Source organism: Anopheles stephensi, chromosome 2 (assembly GCF_013141755.1).
Source record: "Anopheles stephensi strain Indian chromosome 2, UCI_ANSTEP_V1.0, whole genome shotgun sequence".
NCBI classification, from domain to species: domain Eukaryota; kingdom Metazoa; phylum Arthropoda; class Insecta; order Diptera; family Culicidae; genus Anopheles; species Anopheles stephensi.
Window position 1 is genome coordinate 18,955,759 of NC_050202.1, and position 21,340 is coordinate 18,977,098.

The following is a 21,340-nucleotide window of genomic DNA, read 5'->3' on the forward strand; positions in this document are numbered from 1 at the left end:
CTCTTTTCCGTTATTGGTCTGCACTCAAGTCATGGACTACTACTACACTGATTCCGGCTGGATAGTCAGTCCCGTTGTACGAGAGGAACGGTCTTGATGCGAATCGATCCCACTGCGCTACTAGTGAAGTGTATAGATACACACCAGTCAAAGGTAAGTAGAACGGTATAGAATAGTATACTCAGGCCCGTAGCGTGGACAAGCCAAGTAAGCAGAAACACGTTCCAGGATTTCTCATGAGTCACGTTGGTTGCTTTTGTTAACGAACGCTAGGGAACTATGCTACGGCGGCTGGTTTGGTTGCAAAACCTTATTGGCTCATGGTGGAAGGTTTACCATACCTCTTCTGTTCTTGCAAAGCCGTCCATGTTTATGATCTGCTTCTTCTTCCTTGGCAGTACAACTTTGAATGGCCTAGGTCTGCCATTTTCTATGACTTGATAGTCAGTCCTGTGTACAAGGAAGGCTATCTGGATGTTCATGATAACCTCGCTGAATCCTGATGAGTGGCATTAACTACACAAAAGTTTGGTCAATGCAACGACTTCTTCATTGTCCTTTTGTGCATCCGGCAACAAAAACGCTTCTGAGCCTCTCAAACTCGAGACGATTCACTTACTTACTTACTTACTGCAACAATCCTCGATAACACTCTGCCAATCGATTATCCCGGCCGTTTTAGTGGATCCATCAACGCTATCCTCTGTCCGTGTGTGCGGCCTAAAAGGACTTTACGGGTTGGGTCGTCCGGTGTCATTCTCATGACATGACGAGCCCATCGGAGCCTGGCGAGTCAAATTCGCTGCACGATGGTTAGATTGACCTTCAACACATGTTTAAGAGGCATATGTGAGCTACGGGCCTCTTTAAGTTCTACGCAGTCTCAGGCTAAACTGCATCTGACGCGAGAGGTGTTTTGGGTGGAGATGTTCAAGGAAATCGTTGTAATCGATTCTCGAAGGTCCCTCTCTAGTGCCCATGTATAGGCCATGAAGACAGGCAAAACCAAACAAAGACTCCTGGAAAAGCTATTGTATACTATTCAATGTTCCAAATAGCTCCTCCCTTATGGCAGAAAAGGGTTCTGATTCTTTCTTCCGGTGAATTCGGGAACCGATACAAACATTATTTCCTCGTGAATTTTGATTTTTATTCCAGACATTCATTTTCGTAACCATAATCATACAAGTGTTCATGAATAGCTGGGCTCGTCCGCCTCGTTCTTTTTGCGGTTGCGAATGTATCCTTTAACGACCTGTACTACGATCCCTTATACAAACGATCAGAGATCCGAGTTCGTTCTAGTACACGATTTAAGTAATTCGAGGCAAAAAAAAAGGAACCAGAAATTGTCGTAAAATAAAAAAAGGAGAATTTTAGTTTGGAGTAAAGGAGTAATTCTTAAACGATAGAATAGTCCCTGCAATCTTTGCTTCAAAGTGAAAGGCATTTAAGTATAGAAGATTAAACCGCTAAAAGAAAAGCATATGTGTATATATGGGTGGAAACAATCTCGCTACAACGCGCAGAAACAAGTACGAAGAGTTCGTTCATAGCTTGTCCTACGCTAAAAGTCGTATGTATGCTGGTTTTGGTTTCCTGACTGATTTTTACAAACTCATCCGTACATTTACACACCGTTAATACTTGCACGATTCAATAATCTCATTCAGCTCAGTAGTAGTGGTAGCAGTAGTAGTAGTAGTAGTAATTCCGGATTACATTGAACCGTTCCACAAAGCTGCTTCCTAGTTAGTCTCGGCCAAAATATATCTTCCAAGAACATGGCCGCTGTAACGTTTACGTGAGATAGCACGCACGATCCGAGTGTCTTTTTGGGTGCAAAATTTTGTACAACAAGTATGGCGGAAAGAAAATGGCGACCGTGCTAAACTTAAAGTTTAGTTCATCTGTACATGCCTACTCGCGTACTCCCTAGCCGTCCCTCTTCCGGACGGTATATCGTTTACTTTTTACGCTTCATCGTAAAGCAACGACGGCGAGGTTTGCGCTTGCGCTGCTTTCGCTTACCTTTCCCATTCGTGTGTCCATGTTCGCCGTTCGGAGCCTTGCTCACACCGTTTGCCGGCTTGATGAGGCCATGCTTAAACTTTCGTGGAGAACGTTTCTTCATTAGCACCCCGGCGTGGTTGGTAAGCTTCTGGTGTAGTATCAGCTTGTAGCGCTGGTTGAAGAAGGTGCTACAGTCGCGACACTGCATCTGGGACCCGGAGGCCGGCGCTTCGCTTGCTCCGCCCCGGTGACGCCACAGTGTATGCAGGATGAGCGAAATTTTGGTATGGTAGTGCGAATTGTCCAGATGATCCAACAGACCCTTGCTGCGGCAGATTCGACAGCAGCGCCGGTTCGTGATGAGCTTGATCATGTGCTTGTCGCGGATATCGGCCAGCCGGCCTTTGGCAACTACTTTACCCGCCTGCTCTGCCGTGCCCAGTTTCTCCACCTTAAGATCAATCGCCTTTTCCTGCTCCTGGTCTTCCGGTGGCTCCGCTTGCGGTTCATCCGTGCCCGAGGACGTATCGAGCATTTCAACCGAAACAAACGCCAACGAGCTTTCGGCGTCGTTCGGTGCCGCTTCTTCACTTTCCTCGAGCCGACACGGTTTGTAGCGTTTACGAGAATTCCGATCACCTTCGGGCTTCTGGCTGGGATCATCTCCATGGGGAGGGTTAGTGTCCGTTTCCGACGGACAAACGGAACCATCCTCATCCTTACCATCACCACCACCAGCACCACTAGCACCACTACCCACCGTACTGATCGATACTTCGGTGTGATTTTTAAGGAACTCGGCGAGCGAAAACTTTTCCGCCTGCTCTTGTGCCGCCGTGCTGTCACGCCGATTGTCCTCTTCTACCGCGGATGGTGGAGCTGTTCGCAGGATAGTGGTGAGGGTGTGGGCCGGTGGTGGTGGTGGTGGCTGCTGCTGTGCAATGCTTTGATGCTTGGACGTGGGATGGTGGTGGTGGTGAAATGAGTTTTGCGGTTTTTTGTACACTTTATCAAAAATATCGTTTATATTCTTATTGCTAGTGCTGCTATTGTTATTGTTGTGGTGATGAGGATTCGGATGGTGGCCAGCAACCTTGCTGCCAGCGGTGACGTTGTGCTTGTCGACCGTTCCACCGCCAACATCGCCCACACCGTTCGCGTAGAAACCCGGTGCAGGTGTAACGGTGATACCGTTGCTGCCTCCATTGGGCCGGTTTCGGTGGACGTGATTTTCCTTATCGCTGGACGACGTCGTACCGTTCGTGCGTCGCTTCTTGAAGCTACCCATATCTAGTGCCAGCGGCTGAGTCTGTTGGTAGTTTGGGTCGATGGGAATGATTACGGCATTGCCGCCGTTGGCGCTGGTGGTGCTGTTGGTGGTGCTTGCTGTGCGTGATTGCTGTTGTTGCTGCTGAGTAGATGTAGCGGGAGGCGACGAAACCATCGGGCTGCTACTGCTGTTGCTGCCGTAGCGGAGGACGCCATTCGATGCACCGACGGGATGGTGGTCCACTGCTTTGGATGGTTTCTGGTGCTGCTGATGCTGTTTCTTTTGCTGCTGGCTCGAGTGATGCTGCAGCTGCTGGTGGGCCACGGCAGCCGTGGCCAGCAGCTGCAGGAAGGACAGCTGATCGCAGCCGAAGAGTGAGGCCAGGGAAAGGTTCACATTGTCGGCGGGTGCGGTGGTGTTGCTCGCCATTCCACCCAGGTCAGTGCCACTGTCGGCGTTGCCCGGGTTGTGGTGTTTCTTCTTCATCTGCCTTTCGATCGCTGCTGCCATGCCGAACGGCGCCGTGTAGGGCGTCGCGGCACTGCTACTGTCGCCGGCATCACCGCCATTGTCTCCGCCTCCCGCATTACGAAAATCCTGCGTGACTGAAGCCTTGTTTCGTCCGACTGCTTGCATGTGTAAAAGGCTGCACAAAGAAGCGAGAGCGAGAGAGAGAGAGAGAGAGAGAGAGAGAGAGAGAGAGAAAGGCAATTAATTTACGGAATATCAATATAATAGAAGATTATACAGTAATTTTCAATATAATAGCAGTGAATCTTAATAGCGAAAATAAATAAATACATAAATTAATTGATTAAAACCTTAAAAATGTCATACACAAAAATATGCTATAACAAAATATAGTGAACAATTAAACGAAGATGCAAAATCAACCCAAAACAATAAACAAGAAAACTCTCTTTCGGAACCAATAAACGCAAAAATCAGCAGCAAACTCATCAATGAAGCAAAAAAAAACCAACGCCTCATGTCATGGCATACCGTGCATAGTCGCCGGAGTCACTGCCGTCCGCTTCTAGGTAGCTATAAAGTAGGTCCGGACCACGTTTCCGATGTGGCCGCGTAGCGATCCATTGCTGGTGATGTTGGTGGTGCGATGAAGCGGTTCCACCGTTCTGTCCCATGACCTGCTGCTGCTGGCTGCTGGCCGTCGCCAGGACGTGCTGGTTGATCGTTTCGATCAGGTTGGCAGCGTTACTGTTTGTCAGTACGTTACCGGTGGCCGGGTGATGGTTGTCAGGGGAATGATACTGGCCATTCGATGTGCCGTTACTGTTAGCAGATTACGAAACACCGATCAATGCACCAGGCCAGTAGTCCGGCAGAGTTGGAAGATTAGAATTGAATTAAATTCATAAAGTGATTATTTACTGTTCCCTCTTCTCTACTCTAAAGAGAGAGAGAGAGAGAGAGAGAGAGAGCGAGAGCAGGAGTGCTTTCAAATCAGAGGATATTAAAATATAGCAAAAAAAACCCTAAAAGAAACCCAATTTTCACATCCGAAATAATGAAAATGAAGTAGTTCTGAATGTTTTAAACTCTAACCGCGTTCACAGCACATGCACAAAAACATAAAAAAACCCCAAAATTTAGATTTTCCCTTCAAAAGGAAAGTCAAAAGAATTGATCGCGGTACAACAATAAACGGAACAAACAAACAACCAGGAGGAAAACGGAACGGAACGTGGTTTAGTCTCTCACCCAAAGCCATTCCCACTGGTCGGAATGTTGGTGGGCAAATTGTTCGACGTAAATGCATTACCCAAATTGCGCAGCACGTTGTTGCCATTCGTGTCCGCCGTTGCTGCTGCTGCCGCCGCTGCTGCTGCTGCTGCTTCCGCTACGGAATGATGCAGTGCAGAGGTTGTTGCTGTACCACAATTGCTACTAGTGCTACTACTACCCGTACTGCCGGCACCTTTGCCACCGGTTTTTGTCGTGTCGTGTGAACTGATTTTTTTTTTTGTCATTTGCGATTGGACGAAGAGGGTAAAGAGTTTTGGGTGATTGTTTTTTTTTGGTTAATGATTAGAATGGTTCGCCACCTCATCATCATCATCATCGAGCTGATTATGGAAGGTTGAAAGATACTTACTGAGTTTTCTGAAGATGTGCGTCCAGATGGGCCTGATCTTCGGCGAAGAAGTTACACTTGCTGCAGGCTTTCTTGTTGTGCACCTTCAGGACGTGTGTGGCCAGCCGCTCGGAGCGTGCGGCCTTATAGTCGCACAGCAAGCACACGTACGGTTTTGTGTGTGTGTTGAGATGTCGCTTGAGTCCCCAGTTGTCTGCACCTGGTTTAGGTAAATGGTAAGGCATTAGCATACGGAACACCATATCCAAGCACTGCGTGTGTCTTACCGGCCCAAGGACAGTACGTGCAGGAGAACTTCTTTTCACCCTTAATTTTCTTGATCAACGTCTTATCGTCGACCGAAAACCCGGACGAGTTGGCGGACGTGTTAAGGCTAAGCGACGCAGACGACCCTCCGCCCGATGCGGAACTCTTCTCCTGCTTAATCGATACGGACGCCAAATGGGCAGCATGCAGGTTGTTACTGTGGGCCTGTTGTTGATGCTGCTGGTGGTGGTGCTGGTGGTGCTGGCTTTGAATCTGAAGCAACTGGGCATTATGATTTGTAGCACTGCTACTGCCAGCACTACTCTCGTGTGCATGAGCAGGAACAACGAGCGATGACGGTGCAGTGCTAAAATTCCCAGACGGGATGTTTAGCTGCATTTGGGCAAGCGTTATGGCCGTCGCCACACTACCACTGGACGATGATCCATGGCTTGAGGACGCTTGTGTATTGCCAGCGTAGTAAGTGTTTTTCGAGCTCGATGATCCACCACCACCACCCGGTGGATGTCGGCGTGTTTTCGCTATATCGTACTCCAGCTCACGGTGCATCCGCAGAAAGTGTTTCTTCACGTGATCGGCCCGATTAAACGGCTTCAAGCAGGCGTAGCACTGGAAAGGTTTCTCGTCCTTGTGGATGTTTTCGTGGCGTGTGAACAGATCCCGCCGGTCCGTCGTGTACGGACAGCTGGTGCAGGCGTACCGCTTGATGACGTTCGAGCCGGTGGGTGAGGTGGCGCTACCATAGCTGTTGCCCTTGCCCGCCGACCGAACAGCGGTGCTAGGGATGTTTAGCCCGGTCGGTGATGTAGCGTCCTGTGGTTCTGTTTTTGGTTTTTTGTACGATTTACCGTAGTTGGACGAGCTGCCGGAAGGGGATGCGTGTTTGCCACCGTTCCAGGGCTCTTCCTGTGCTTGGTGGGATTGCCACCGATCATCTGACGATGGAATGGATATATCTGGAAAAGGAAGATTAAAACCAAGCATTAAACATTCCGTTTCCGGATTCCTCTGGGTTTGCTCTCACGTTCACGTACGACACTGCGATCTATCGATCGTGTACCTAGAAGGAACTCACTTGTGGGCGTTTTGCTAGCGTTGGGAAAGTTGACCGGATTCAGGATGGCACTCGGTGGTGGAAATCCATTCTGCATCAGTGCCGCTAGCCCGAATGCGGTCGTGATGTGTTCTTGATGCTGTTGCTGCTGTTGCTGCTGCTGCTGCTGCTGCTGCTGCTGTTGTTGCTGTGCGGCAGAGGACGATGGCTGCCCTGTCGAACCGACGGTGGTCGTTTCGTAGCCGATCTGTGTGAGCGTGGTGAAGGACCGCTCACCACCATCGGGTGGGGCCGTCGGTGCACCCGGTGCCAGCTGGGCTACCTGCGTGTTGTGCGGGTAGAGTCCGTGGGCCGACTCGTCGCCGTACAGCTTCCGGGTGATCTCCTTGAACATGTCCTCGTACGCCTCAACCCCGGTGGATTGAGACGTCGGTAGGAGGGTGGTCATCGCGGACTACAAAAGTCCACCGAAGACGCTCTAAAAATGAGAAGAGAGAGAACAGAACAGAGCACAATTAGTCATCAAAGCCGCTTTTCATAAAATTCTTATTTCGAGAAAAGTGAAAGTGCGCCAAAAATCAGCGAAATGCCCATCATTCAGCCAAGGCCACCGGCGTTATTATTTCAATGTCAACCTTCTCGCGATTCGGCTTCCCTCCCTCCTCTTTGGCATTTCTCCCGGGGGTGGTTGAGGTGCCAAAATAAACCATCGCCACGTGCAGGCGCGGCATGAGGCTGTGATCTCGTTTGCAACACGTTCTCGGAGAACAGTATCCACCCATCTCACACCCCATCATTTCACTTTCACTCGACGGCCTCTTCTCAAGCGCCCTCAGCGAATGAAAAGCTGTTCCCGGTACGGCATAAACCACCACCCATCATCATCATCATCATCATCGTCATTTTCACACACCCACACTCACACAGCGCGGACTCCAAAACCCCAAATTTCATCCGTTAGGCAAATAATAAAAAACGTAGCGAGAGATACCGAAGCGATGAAATATTCCACAACCGGAAAGTACGCGAGATTCCATCTCGGCGGTAGTGGTGGGGCAAAGGGGAGCTTGGTGGCACGTCGTTTCATTCATAACTTTTTCGAAACTCAAACCGCGTTGGGTGGGTGGCAGCAGTAAGCTCGACGTTGGGTGGGCGATAAAAATGAAACAAACTCATCCCGGGCGTGGAAGATATTATGGCCGACTGACTGGACTGAGCACGCTTGTGTTGTCGTTGCAAGTTGCAATTTTGTTTGATGCGAACCGGAATATGGTATATGGAGGATTATTTAAATTTAAGGACTTGAGGAGATATTTTTTTTGTTTTGCGATAACTAATGAGACGCAATTGAATCAGATGAAATCATAATGCCACTAGCAAATATTGGAATTAAAAGACATTAAAACATTTGGGTGATTTTTAACATATTTTCGTAATCACTTAGAAGAAAAGGAGCTTGTTTTGCGATATCAACAGCATAACTATACTCTCGTCTAGCCAGAACTGCAGGAACGGGCAATGCCAGCTCGAGAGGCCTCACGTAGTGTAGCGTGAAGAGTTATAAACTTTCAAGATCAACCGGTCCCAGTGGTTGATCTTCGGACGGTAAGTGATTCGGTGAAACCCTTCGGTGGACGTTGCCTGCAATGTCCGAGTGTGGGAAGAAGATGGTGCGCGTTCGTTTGATATTGTTAACGTCTTCCTCTACGTTTCTCAATTTACTGGTGCTGGCAAGACATGCAAGACAATTCAGAATCCTTGTCCAGCTTTTAATAGCTATTTTAATACTTAAACAACCTTCTTCACTTCATAATACATTAAGCTGTCTCTTGGAAAAAGCCTTAGCCTCAACTTTTGCACACCTGTTCCTCTTGGGACAAACAACTATTCTATGGTACTATTCGCCCCCTTCAACTGCTAACAACAGCTCAACGCGGGGATAGGTAAATGCACGGGAAAACCGACCAAGCAAATCCACGCACACACACACCTACACCGGAAAATTCGTCCCGAGCACTATCCTTTGGAAATGTCGGCCTATGCGCGCGCACCCCATCGTTCGCCAGGTGCTGCCATCACCAACACCAATGCAACCGCGACTTTTCAGCAGGAAAAACCGCGCCAACAAAAAAGCACGTGCAAAACACCCTCCAAGCAAGCAGTAGCGCTCGGTGAAAAATGCATCAAACAATACTCTCTGCTGGCACGCTACACCCGGCGGCGAGCACTGGGTCCTGCGCGCGCCCCCCTTTTATCTCTCGCCCTCGCTTGGTTGGTGGTGGTGAGGTTTTTTTGTGTTATCTTGTCACATTGGCAAAACCCACCTACTATGGGGGAGATTAATACTGCTGCCACCCAAACGCACGCTTAATTGCTACGCCCACCGGGCAACGGTTCGGGGCAATCTGTCCGAACAGACCCTTTGCGAGTGTGTGTGCGTGCGTGGGCCATCATCATCATCATCACTGTCGAAGTGAGCTAAAAGAGTGTATTGAAGCGGAAAAACAACATCTTCTCTCTGTCTCTCAATCTCTGTTGGGTTGCACTGATCAACCCCCCCCCCCCCCCCACATCATCCACCCAGTGTCCCAATGCCACCCACATATATGTACGTCCGGCCAAAAACACCCATCCGCAGCAAGGGGAGAAAAAGATGTGTTTGTGTGTGGGAGGCAGAAAGGAATCGCACAGCGACTTCAGAAGGGTTGCACAGCAGCGTAGGAGTAATGGAACTGGCATTCGATTAATTTTCTCTCACACACACATACACACACGTTTGCGCCCTTGTGGCGGTTCGGTTCATTTCAACCACCCGAACCGAAGGGATGCAATCTGGGTGGGTGGCTCTTGGAGGGCAAGGTGGGTGTGGGATTGGCGGTTTTATACAGTTTTCCAATCTTTTTGCTCCACTCCCACACCGCCATACTTCCGTTCTCGTCCACCGATCCTCCCTTGTAATGCCTTCCGTTTTGGGGGCATTTCCTTTCTACCGACAACAGTTGGCACCAGACACAGAGTCACAGAGGCACCTTTCTCATCCACACGTTTCGAAGGGCAAAGGATAAGGACCCGACACCGAACACTGTCGAGTGCAGCTTTATTGTGCTGCTGCTGCTGCTGCTGATGATGATGATGAAACAATTTGCACCGTCGCCCGAGAAAACAACAAAGAAAATCGATAACAGCATGAGCGAGAAAACGCACCGAAGGGCTTTTGTTTAATAAGAAGTTTGCCTTGAACATTTTTCCTTTTTTTCTTGGATTGAATTTATCTCAATCTAGTTGTGGATGAATTTGAAGAAGAACAGCATTAAATATTGAGCCGCCTGTTTCATATAGGGCGTCATATTGTACCATCTTCCTTATCCATTGCATCTTCCATAGTCTGCGAAGGGCTCTTAAGCGCAATTACACATCCAATATGTTTCTTCTCTTCACTGCACACAAAATCGGTATCGTTTTACATGCTCTGGCCACTAATGATGCATCTTCACTGAACGTTTTTTTCTCTTCAGCAAACGATCCTAAGAAAGGAAGCAGATCCGACACAAACACACACACACGAAAAAAGCGACAAGGCAACGCCATTCCAAAGATCCAGCAGAAAGCTTTGAAAACTTCATCACAAACGGTCGGTAGGCTCGTGCTGCGCAGCCTGTCAGCCAATTGGTCGTACCCCAATATCCCACACCCAAGCCAGCCATGACGACACAGAGAGCACTACGGTGGAGGAGTCCTTTTAAAAAAATGCCATTGATGGCCACCCTTAAAAGCAACACCGAAACCGGAAACGACCACCACTACCAAAAAACAAAAAACCACACACACGCGATGGAAGAACCGAAACGGAAAGAAGTAAAGCTAGGAAACGATGGAATAACAAAATATTAAGAGAGGAATACAACAGAACGAAATAAAAAAAAAAAACACCCAACACTGGAGCACAAATTTTAGGCCAGGAGCGACCGACCGAAAGGTGTACGTACTTCTCCATTCGCACCCCCGAACCGATGGAACAATAGTGTGAGCCAGCCGAAGAACGCAAACCGACCGAACCCACCGGGGTCGCCCGACCAACCATGGGCGGCCCCGACGATGATGCCGATGACGATGGTGAGGATGAACGCGGACACACCGGGTGATGATGATGATGATGTCGTCAGCCAACGCCGGCGCCGAAGACTACGCACCCGGGGTGCAAGCAGGCGAGTCTAACCATCAGGCACAAAACCCCCACTATGCGCGTCATCGAGAGCGAAGGAGCGCGAAGAGTCCCGATGTGTTTGGCGCAAGACGACGACGACGACGACGACCACGGCGGCGTACACAGGGAAGTCGTCGTGCGTGAATCAGTCGCTCTCACCCTCCCTTTTTATTTATTGCAGGCTCCAGCGGGCGACGTTCGATCACAAGCAATGGATTGAAAAGTACCCAGAAATCAAGGATTGTCTTTATAATATCTGTAAAACATTTTTCAATTTTATATTGATTGGTTATATTTATAAGGCTATTGATGGATTTAATTTTAAAAATTATGAGTAATTTGCCAGTTCAATCTGCGTGAATCTTTGCAATCATATAATGGAATCTTGCATACAGTTGGGGGAGATTTGCAATTGGAGTATTTTTTTTATTTATTATTTGAATATTCTTGCTCAAATTTATGCTGTTTTAAGATAAGGGAATAATCATTTTCTGGCGTTAAACTTTAATCATGATCAAGGCTGGTCACGTTATGAGGATGACACCGGACGACCCAATTCTTCTAGGTCTCATGGACCAAGGTAGAACCCAGTCTAGGTAGATCCCATGTTGGATGGAGTGATGGCGTTGATATATCCAGTAGGAATTGACAGACAACGGCGCTAGGCAGTTAGCAGTTAATTACCTATTCTTGACCTCCTTGCATTTGAAGCTTCATCCTCTTAGAATTTAATTACTCAAAAATAACGTTAAAATAGTAAAAAAAAGATTTTCAGATTTGTTGCCGGACGATATATTTTTTATTGTACATAAATATCCTAATTTTATTTCATAGTTTTTTTAAAGTTTTTATTGTTTAATTAAAGATTTATACTATTTTTTCTAGTATTAATAATACTTATAAATTATCTTATGTATATAATAATCCCATTCCATGAACTTTCGCATCCTCAACGCGCCATTGCGAATCTTCCACCAATACACCCTCTCTTTTGAATTAAACGCTGTGGTACGCAAAAAAAGGAACCCTTTTCCGGCACCCAAGCAGACCCTGGGCAAAACATCGGCTCATTCTCGCCCTGCTCAACACAAACACACATAAACACACATCCGCTGCGTTCGATGGGCACCGACGACGACGATGACGATGATGATTTGTACCGGCGAATAAGCAAACAACCCCACTCTCTCGACCCACCCAAATCAAGCCTTATACAGTGTGTGCTGTGACACGCGGTTCTGTTTCCTCTGCTTCCTCGTACGGAAGGAAGCGAGCGAACGAGCGTGCAGATCGAGCACCCCACCCGAGGGCGATAATGCCACCCAGCTAGGGGCCCATCACACCGCGAGACATACGATTGCAGTTTTGCGCGGAAAGTGCGTTAAACCGTGCAGCTGCAACGAAACCGTGCGAAGGAGCACCGGTCGGGCACATCTGTCCCAGCAGCGTGTGTCTCGAGGACGCATCGGACGCGAACTGTGGGGCGAAGGGTTGCTTAAATTAGTTGAAGGATACAGTGAGCGAATTTCTTAATGACGCTATGAAGCTGCTAGCTGAGCCCACTGTACGCTTAACACTCTATGCCGTTTTTGCTGTCGTTCGATGAGGATTATCCCTACGCAACACCCTCTCCTTCAACGGCACACATACGCACACACACACACCCACTCTTGACTTCCTGTGTATGTGTGAAAACACCTTAGCACAGGCGCATCAAGAACTGCATCAACACAACACCGGATCATCGGCATTGGCGTCGGCAAATCATTCACCACCCATCGCCCATCTACCCTCCCCCACCTCAATCGAGTGGTTTTGCAAATCGAACAAGACGATGGTGGGTGAAAGTCTGGATGCATCCTGCAGGTCACAGTTGAAGACTCCCCAAAGCGGACGTATGTATGGGGTAAAAAGGAGCCTCTACCTGGATGTGGTGAAGAAAGTGCAGGTATTTGTTTTTAGCACCTCCAACACCTGGTTCTGGATCTTTTTCTTTGCCTCTTGCCCGTGTGGTGGTTGATGATGGTAGCTTCCTCAGTGCGGTTTGGTTTTATGCAGCGGAGAGTTGGGGTAAGAAAACATAGCCCAACACGCCTGGAAATGATTCATCCTTTTGGCATGTTGATGAAGATGTGCTCCCAAAAAGCCTAGGAGTCTTACAACAGCCATTGAAGGGAAATAGAGCGAATTCCAATTACCTGATTACTATTGCCATGAATTATATTCGCCATGAATCATTTTTTTGTGTAAGAAGTTAGAAATTGTAAAGGATAAAATCCTACTATGTATAATCTAATGTTTACACAAAAAAATAATAAACGGGATGGGACTATTAAGATACAGTGGGGGCCGGATTGGCAGACGACGGCGCTGAACCGTGAGCGGTATCGAGGATTGTTGCAACAGGCCAAGACCGCAAAGCGATTGTAGCGCCTGATAAGTAAGTAAGTAAGGGGACCGGTTTCACAACGGCAGGTGACAAGACAGAACCGGGGTTCAAATCCCATCCGGACCGCCTCCGCGTACGCAGGACTGACTACCTTGCTGCGGGTAAAATCAAGTCTCAGAAAGCCAGAAATGGCAGGCCGAGACCTTCCGAAGTTTTAGTGCCAAGGAAGAGAGAGGAACTTTTAAGATGGTAAAATGCTAGTCAAATAGTTTAAGTCTTTTTTATAATAATTATCTTCCATTCGCTTGAGTTTGCCTGACCACCCAAACTTTTCCAGAACGTTTGCCTAAAAGGTTCTTGTCCATTAGTCATTACTGGTGTCACTTTACAAATAATTTGATGGTTAAATTATTAAGTCTCACATGTCTGATTTCATTTAAAGCTCAATTGCTCCGGATAGCCCAGTTGTTCTGATTTCTTCAAATGCAGTAATATTTTGGGATCTCTTTCTATGTCTGGGCTACATTCTAAGACATGTTGCTTGTACATGGAACGGAACTCTTCGGAGAAGGTCATGCTATAAACTTTAGAGTCTCAAAGGGTTTGCTTCATTTAACGTATTGATTTACAACTAAATGTCTGCAAAACCTCTTCAAAATTATAGAATTCGTGAATGGCTGGCGCAATAAAACACAAACTATCCCTTCACAGATCATAAGCGTGTTGGGATAATTTACTGTACATCTAATTACTATACTATGTGTAATGTTTATCATTCAATCAGGAGTCCGCCTCGTCACAGCTAAGCTCTATAATTTCCTCATCAAACACCAACACGCGTCGTAATTGATATCGTCAGGATAGCTTTCTCCCAGCAGCGGAAGTGAGAAAATTAAGGCTGCGGTAAAACGGTTCGTAAAGCATTTAATACCTTTCTAAACGGTTTTTATACTCTACCGGTGTAGGTGATTATTTACCACACCATACCACCACACACCGTTCTACACTCTATTGCGCTGTATTTTAGATGATTTCTGTTTTGCTTCGGCCGTTTGAGACTTCCTGTATAGGGATTTTAAACGTGCTAGAAACCCAACTACACCAGCCATCGGGGAATACAAGCACAACCACATAGACACTCCCTGTAGGGCGGCCGATTCGTTCCAAGGACAAGACTGATGTCTGACGGAAAGAGGAGAAGAGGAAAATGTTTTTGGTCCCAGAAAATAGAAAAAGGAAACGGGATTTATTTTTAGCAGCGAGCTTTCCTAGCCATTCTCGCGATTGGTTCCAAATAGGTTTAAAAAGGACATGTAAGTGCGTGTGTGGCGGAATGTTCTTACTGAGTGTGGGAGACTGAAAATGCATTCCGTGTTGCATGAGGATATACAAGACTAGAAGGATCAAGCATCAAGGCATTAGAATTGCTGTTTGTGTAACGGTTTTTAAGTCAATTTTTCGCAATCAAAAATACTAGGAAAAGATAGAAAAATCTTTATTTTCTTTAGTAATATACTAAAATGAATTACATAAAGTGAATGAAAACTTTTCCCTCTCTTGGAAGCGTATCGTATTTCCCGGGGTACAATATAAACCACCCTCATCACACATCCCAAGGACTCAACCCCACCACCACAAATTGCAACGCAAAACGATCGAATGTACAGAGACCTCCAACGAAAAACAGGGGTAGCCATTGGATCAGGCCATGGGCAGGCACACAAAAAAAAAACCATGCTGTTAGTGTGGGCCAGGACCTGACAGGCTTCTCACACACACACATAAACACGCAGAGGGACACTTGCTGCTGTAGATGATCATTATCCCAAAGCATCACGCACACACACACCCTCTTCCGTACGACTCACGATCATGTGTCGGGCTGGGCCGGGCGAAGGATTGTACAAAAGGGAAAACGAGATAAAAATTCCATCCCATCGTTCTGCGCGCGCGGCCCCTTTTTTCCCGAACCGAAAACGCTTTATTCTCCCTCTTCTTCCAACCCCCGCCCCGCGGGTTCTTCTACCAGCATTAAGGGGTCTTTGGGTTGTGTCTTTGCTTCCATTATCCACCCATCCCACCACCCCGCAGGGAGGTGGGTGATTGAAAGCCAGCGAACCGCAGCAGAGGGTGGTGGTTGGTGGGCCGAAAAAAAAACAGAACAGAAGGCATCCATATGCCTCTGTGCAGACCGGGGCAGAAGGGACCCGAGGTTGAAGGGACAGGATCGCTGCGGCAGGAAATAAGATTCAAGCAGGCAAAAGAGGAATAAGGAAAAAAGGGACGAAGTAAGGCGAAAAAAAAAATGGAAAAAAGGGTCGCTGATGGGTGGTGGCTGGTGTTGCTAGTGGGAGACATGACGGAGGGTCGACAGTTTTACGATCATTATTTCGACCTGCGCCAACTCGGCCCAACCAAACGGCATCACCCACGAGAAGGAACTCTGTTGAGAAGGTGGTGTTGGTGGTGGTGGTGGTGGTGGTGGTGTTGCGCCCAACCGTCCTCTTCCTAAGAGACCTTTTTCCCTCCCACAACCTTCAACCCCGCGTGGGGGTGGCGGATGGGCGATGGAGGAGTGCGAAGCAGAAAGACCCATGATCAAGGATCAGACAGAGGAAACAAAAAACCTCGTAAAAGAGGCGATCGAACGAACGAACCACGTCGATGTGTTTGTGTGAACAGAAATCTTATGAAAAATAGGGAGGAAAACCACCAGCAGGGACTCGGTTTGTACGTTTGTTGGGGAGTAGTTGGTGTTTGCTGTCCACCGAAGGACATACTTTTCCATATCTTTAATTATCAGCCGGGCTCTTCTTCTTGTGCGCTTCGACAACATCTGTCCACCGATGGTTGTTGGTGTTGGTTCGGGTGGAAGGAAGAAGCGCATTGGAAGAAGCCATAAGTGCACGGAAGAGACAAGACGAGACCACGGGCAAAGAGGGCGAATGAAGCGAACCGAATTTCACCACCCCTTGGGTAAGAGGTTCAGAAAACTGTTGGATGTGCCATCTTGAAGATACCCACCCCGTACCCCGGATGAAAGGACATGTGGTCGGTACACGGTTGGGTGGCGGATGATGGTGGTGGTATCCGGTCTTTTCTTTTGTTGGACTATTCTTGCCGCGCCGGTACTGGTTACGATCAAGGGTGGGTTGAAAGATCAGGCGTAGCGAAGCTTTTTACGGTTGCATTGTGTGGCTCAATGGAAGTCTTATACGGGATCATTGGATTGGATCGATCCGAACTGCATTAGATTGGTACAATTTTACCTGCACTTCGGAACCTGCCGATATGTTTTGGATAGGATTGAAAATACATTGCTTAAAACGTGAAGATAAATTAAGGAGCTTAAGGGATTTCTAGACATAAGAAAGCTATTTTTGATGAAGCCTTCTAGTTTATGCCCCGTTGAATGACAACATTCAACAGCTTCTATTTGTTCTACGTTTCGGCTGGAAAATTATGTTTTTGCCTAAAACATTTTAAGTCCATGTTTTAGCAGGGTTTCGTTCGTTAGTCATAATACTCATATTCATCAAATTTCATCAAAATTTTACAATTTCAAAATTCAATTTACATACTTTTTAGTTGCCAGATATTGGCTTAAATTTAAAGATGTCCGTTAGCTTTAAACTAAATACAAGTCAATTTTCTGATTTTTTCCTCCCGTACGACAGACACATCACTTGTAAGGCCGTCTACCTGCGCTGGCCCACCTCATTAGCTGATCAGTGCGTTGGCGATAGGCTTAATTTACGCAGAAGGTTAGTTTCTGCACCTAAGGGCGCCGGCCGTACCGGACCACACCACATTTTACGAAAATCACCCAACCACCCATCAGCACAACCTGACCGACCGAGAAATCGATCTTTTGTCTCACAAACAAAGAGAGAGAGGGAGAGAGCACGGTACGCGAAATGTGACCATAGGGAGGGTGGAAAGGAAACGTAAAACAACCTCCCCATCGGCGGCCCCCGCTTGGGATGGAAAGAAGGGGGTGTAAATATTTTTTGCAGCTTTCGGGTTCCTATCTCATCTCACCTTCACCAAGAGGAGGATTATTGAGGAACACATGTAGTCCGATATGCTCTCTTGTAGCTGTTCGACATGGATTCATCATAATTTAACCGTACGGCACCGTAATTTATATGTTTTACATTAGGAGGAAGAAGAGGACAACCAGAAGAAGGAAAAAAACCAACTCCAAATTGGCAGATGAAGGACACCCCAAAATGCTCGTGCTTCGTTCAGCCCAAAAACCTTGGTGGATTTGGCGCGTTTTTACAACATCCCACCCCGATGATATCGGCCCCCACAAAAAAACCACGCAGGAAAGAAGAGACTGAGCTCCTCTCACATGGAGGCTAGCCCGTTTAAAGGGGTGGTTCGATCAGACCGTCCAGGCAGGAAGTCGTGATGATGATGATGATGGTGATGATCAGGATGAAACGAATCGTGAGTCTGTGTGTGTGTGTATGTGTGCGCTTGTGGTGATCCGGTCGGGAATTTTCGGAAGAACAGCTGGGAGGGACAAAACAGGTTTATCGCGTGATCGGGTGGGTGGTAGGATCGGATGGGTGGGTGCGAGATACCTTAAACACAGCTCACCTGCCTGGGGTTTCGCATAACCATAGCAGCAGGGGCACACACTCACGCAAGTGTTAGGCCGGTAGGCATCGGCAGACAGGCACAGGGGGGGGGGAGGGGGGAGAGGAGGCACGCATATAAACAGTCGCCCCGGCATCGAAGAAATCCACCCGAAAAAGGGGTGGTTTCAGGCGATGATCATCATCCGCACACAAGCGCGCAGGGCATCGCTTTTGTTGTTCTCTAGCTTCTCTTTACATCGCCTTCTTGGTAGTTCTGTTTTGTGTGTGTGTGTGTGTGTGTGTGTGTGTGTGTGTGTGTTGTTCCTGCCGAACGAGGCGACGCAGTTTACTCCTTGGGGGATTTTTTGTTCATTTTTTTTTGTATTTTTCATCAGAAAAAAACCTCCCCCTGATCAAATTCGTAGCAACGGCGGTATAGTAGCTTTTAAAAGGAGATTTTATAGGCAGCCAAGGATATTATTTTGATGATGAGTTCGTGAGTTGTAAAATTTATTGTTTCGTTGTGATGTTTAAAGCGTAAAAAATATTCTGCCAGACTTAAGGATCGGCCAGGGCTTATGATGATCACTGGGCATATCATGACTAACTGGGTGCATTTATCGAGTATTGGAGTTGGCAGTCAATGATGGTTGTGCAGTATCGATGGCGCCATTTTAATTTATAGTTTTTGGCCCTTAAAAACTCTAGATGTCTCTGCCTATCATTTCTGGTTACTTTGACTGAATTCCGGCCAGGATTTGATGCTGATCCTTTTATGCCAGAAACTTAAGCCGTAACCAGTTCTATATTGGCTCGCCCTAGCTAACCTCAAACCGGAAGATTAAAACAACTTACTTATCATGCGCCACAAATATTACTCTCAGGTCTTGGCCCTTGATACCACTCACGGGCTAGTATGCTCAGGTAGCTTATAAACCTCAACCAATTAGAGCAAAGGTACATTAGACGATCCACGCTTACTTTGATGGTGCTGATCTCTTTTGCCTCACATATGCACGCCATCTCCAATACCAGCCCTATCGTTTAGCGAAAGCAACACATCATAGTAAACTGATCCCACCTCATGGAGTCTCCCAAAAATGCACAGGATAAAAAAAAACTGAGAAACACACACACACACACACACACACGCACCGGGCAGAACACAAAATGGAAAGACGAAACGAATTGTGCGAAGGAATCTACGAGCGGGTGGAAAGTTAAACAAAAAAAAACGTATCGTTGTGTGGGTCTCGTCGTAGCACACACACGGATCCTTTTTGAACAGAATCCCACCGACCGAGTGCTGAGGGAGGAGGTGGAAACAACATAAAGCCCAACACGAACCGAGAAAAAGGGGGAGAATTCTACAGAATTTATCGAAAACCCAAAAGAAGGAACAGGATAGAGAGAGAGTGTGTAAGAATGGTTTTAGACGAAATGAAACAAAAAACAGACCCGCTAGAAACGGGAGCATCAACTCATCTTCTGAGTTCTACCTTCGACGCCTGCATAACGTCCCAATCGCGAGGTTTCGAAGATGCAGGGGGAGGAATGAGGCCTGGCCCGCGGGGTGGTGGAAACGGTCCGCGCGGGAGGGTCACCATTAGGGTCGAAGAAACCTTTCAGGAAAGGAAATTAACCACCAACGGGCGAAAAAAATATAACAAGGAGGCACCGACAATGCTCCGGTCGTTGCACACACCCGAAAAAGGAACCCGGAGCAGGTGGACAACTGACGACGATGAACACTTCCCACCTACTAGGAGGAAAGAAAAGAGAAAAGGAAAACCCTGCCAAGTATCACCCACCGAAATTGTCAACGATCGAGAGCGAGAGGAGGCGAGTCGTCTGACGGCGACGGCCCGAAAAAAGGTGGTGTGCGTTTTATTGGATGGGGTGCCTGGGATGGTGGGTTGCTGGGAGAAAGGACGGGGGGGGGGGGGCGGATGATTGGATGAGAGGTGAAGGGAGGCCGGATGGCAGACGCTGAAGCGAAACTGTCTATATCCCGTGTGCCGATATATCCACCCACCTGATTAACCTCATTTTTTCGCCTCAAGCAGGCCTTACGACCGACACTGACTCTGGGCGCTTCATCGTTTGTCTACTCCCGGGTGGTTTGCGATACAATTGACTGTTTAGCGATAAACAACATATCCCACAAATCTCCCGCATCTCTTAATTAGAGTAAATACAATTGCTTTCAATATTGCTCTGTACTTGCATCAAGAGCAGCTACCGGGTATAGATATTCCAAACTGCTGTTTTGGTACGTACCCGTGCGCTATTTTTTGGCGATTGCTTCCCGAGGTGATCCACAGCGCTGGGATGATGCTGTCCAGGAACTTCAAGGATATGCACCACAAACACTACCGTTCATCACTGTACACACATACACGTAGCACCCACTGAACGCACAATTCGTACTGCAGAAGTTCGTAACTACACTGAAGAAAACAATTGGTCCACGGAGGATTTCTACTTCGCGCGACGTGCGTTAAAACCGCGTGCTGCTAGGATGCGAACACGGCAAAATGACAAGCTTTCCCGACCCACTCTGCTCGGCGGTTGAAATGAGAGTGTGCGTGCGGGAGGATGCAAACTGCCGGCACAGATCGCGCTGGATCGAATGCAGTGTTACTTGCACCGGTTGAATGCTCACAACAAAACGGAATAAACCTCCAGCAAGAAACCATTTTGTTTGATTGTTCCTTGAAAGTAAATTATTGTTAGACTACATACATTTACACACATTTACACACATTTTCGTTTAAATCATATTTTTTTAGATTAAAAAGTGTTACTTCACCGCACGAACCCTGCATTATGCATGGCGCTTTTGTTTTGGCTCGATGGAGAAGGACAACGCACGTTGCTTTGTTTTCATGTTCTGTTGCGTGTCTCTCTCTCTTTTTCTCTATATACGGTAGAATATGCGGAGAGTATTCTCGCTCTCTCGCTCTCTCACTCCTGCTGGTTACGCGTGTTTGAAGTGAAGGAATTTTGACCCCCATAGCCCGTAGATGTCGGATGTATTTTAGCTAGTTTTACAGCTAATAAAAGGAGAAAGATTTAGCTATAGTATGAGAAAAAGTATAACTCTACTTTAACACAAACTTATAGCGAAATCCAATTACGTTTTAGCCGTTTTCTTCCATATGCCGTTCCCATACGCCGGCTAGGAGTGCAATCTGTCGCAGATTTGTGGCTGACCGGTAAAAGTCAAAATAAATGTGGCATTTTATAAGGAGCAAGAAGGTTAAACGAGCTCACTGATTTGTTAAAACCACAAATTCATTTAACTTTACTTTCAAAACAAAAGAATTAATGATAAAAAAACATACAATAGGAAAGAGCAAAACACAACGGTCGTTCTCTCGCACGGCAGTTTCAGCAAATGAAGAAAGTTTTTAAGAGAGATAATATTTCAAGCAA

The 21,340-nt window shown here is 47.2% G+C and overlaps 1 protein-coding gene across 4 annotated transcripts; it reads right to left on the reverse strand.

Annotated features, from left to right (window-relative positions):
• Window positions 1-1,128: 1,128 nt before the first annotated feature.
• On the reverse strand, window positions 1,129-20,495 carry LOC118507234 (protein charlatan). 4 transcript variants are annotated; one of them, XM_036045480.1, is made up of 7 exons: window positions 20,183-20,495; window positions 6,742-7,198; window positions 5,666-6,622; window positions 5,400-5,598; window positions 5,006-5,254; window positions 4,286-4,576; window positions 1,129-3,929 (listed from the first exon to the last, which is right to left on the reverse strand). In XM_036045480.1, the coding sequence occupies exons 2-7, from the start codon at window positions 7,166-7,168 to the stop codon at window positions 1,967-1,969; spliced, it is 4,086 nt and encodes a 1,361-aa protein (XP_035901373.1). In that variant the 5' UTR covers window positions 7,169-7,198; window positions 20,183-20,495; the 3' UTR covers window positions 1,129-1,966. The 4 variants fall into 4 exon arrangements, with proteins under 4 accessions (XP_035901373.1, XP_035901374.1, XP_035901376.1 ...); XM_036045481.1 differs by lacking the exon at window positions 20,183-20,495 and adding an exon at window positions 10,707-10,906; XM_036045483.1 differs by lacking the exon at window positions 20,183-20,495 and adding an exon at window positions 10,397-10,693.
• Between the last annotated feature and the right edge of the window lie 845 nt (window positions 20,496-21,340).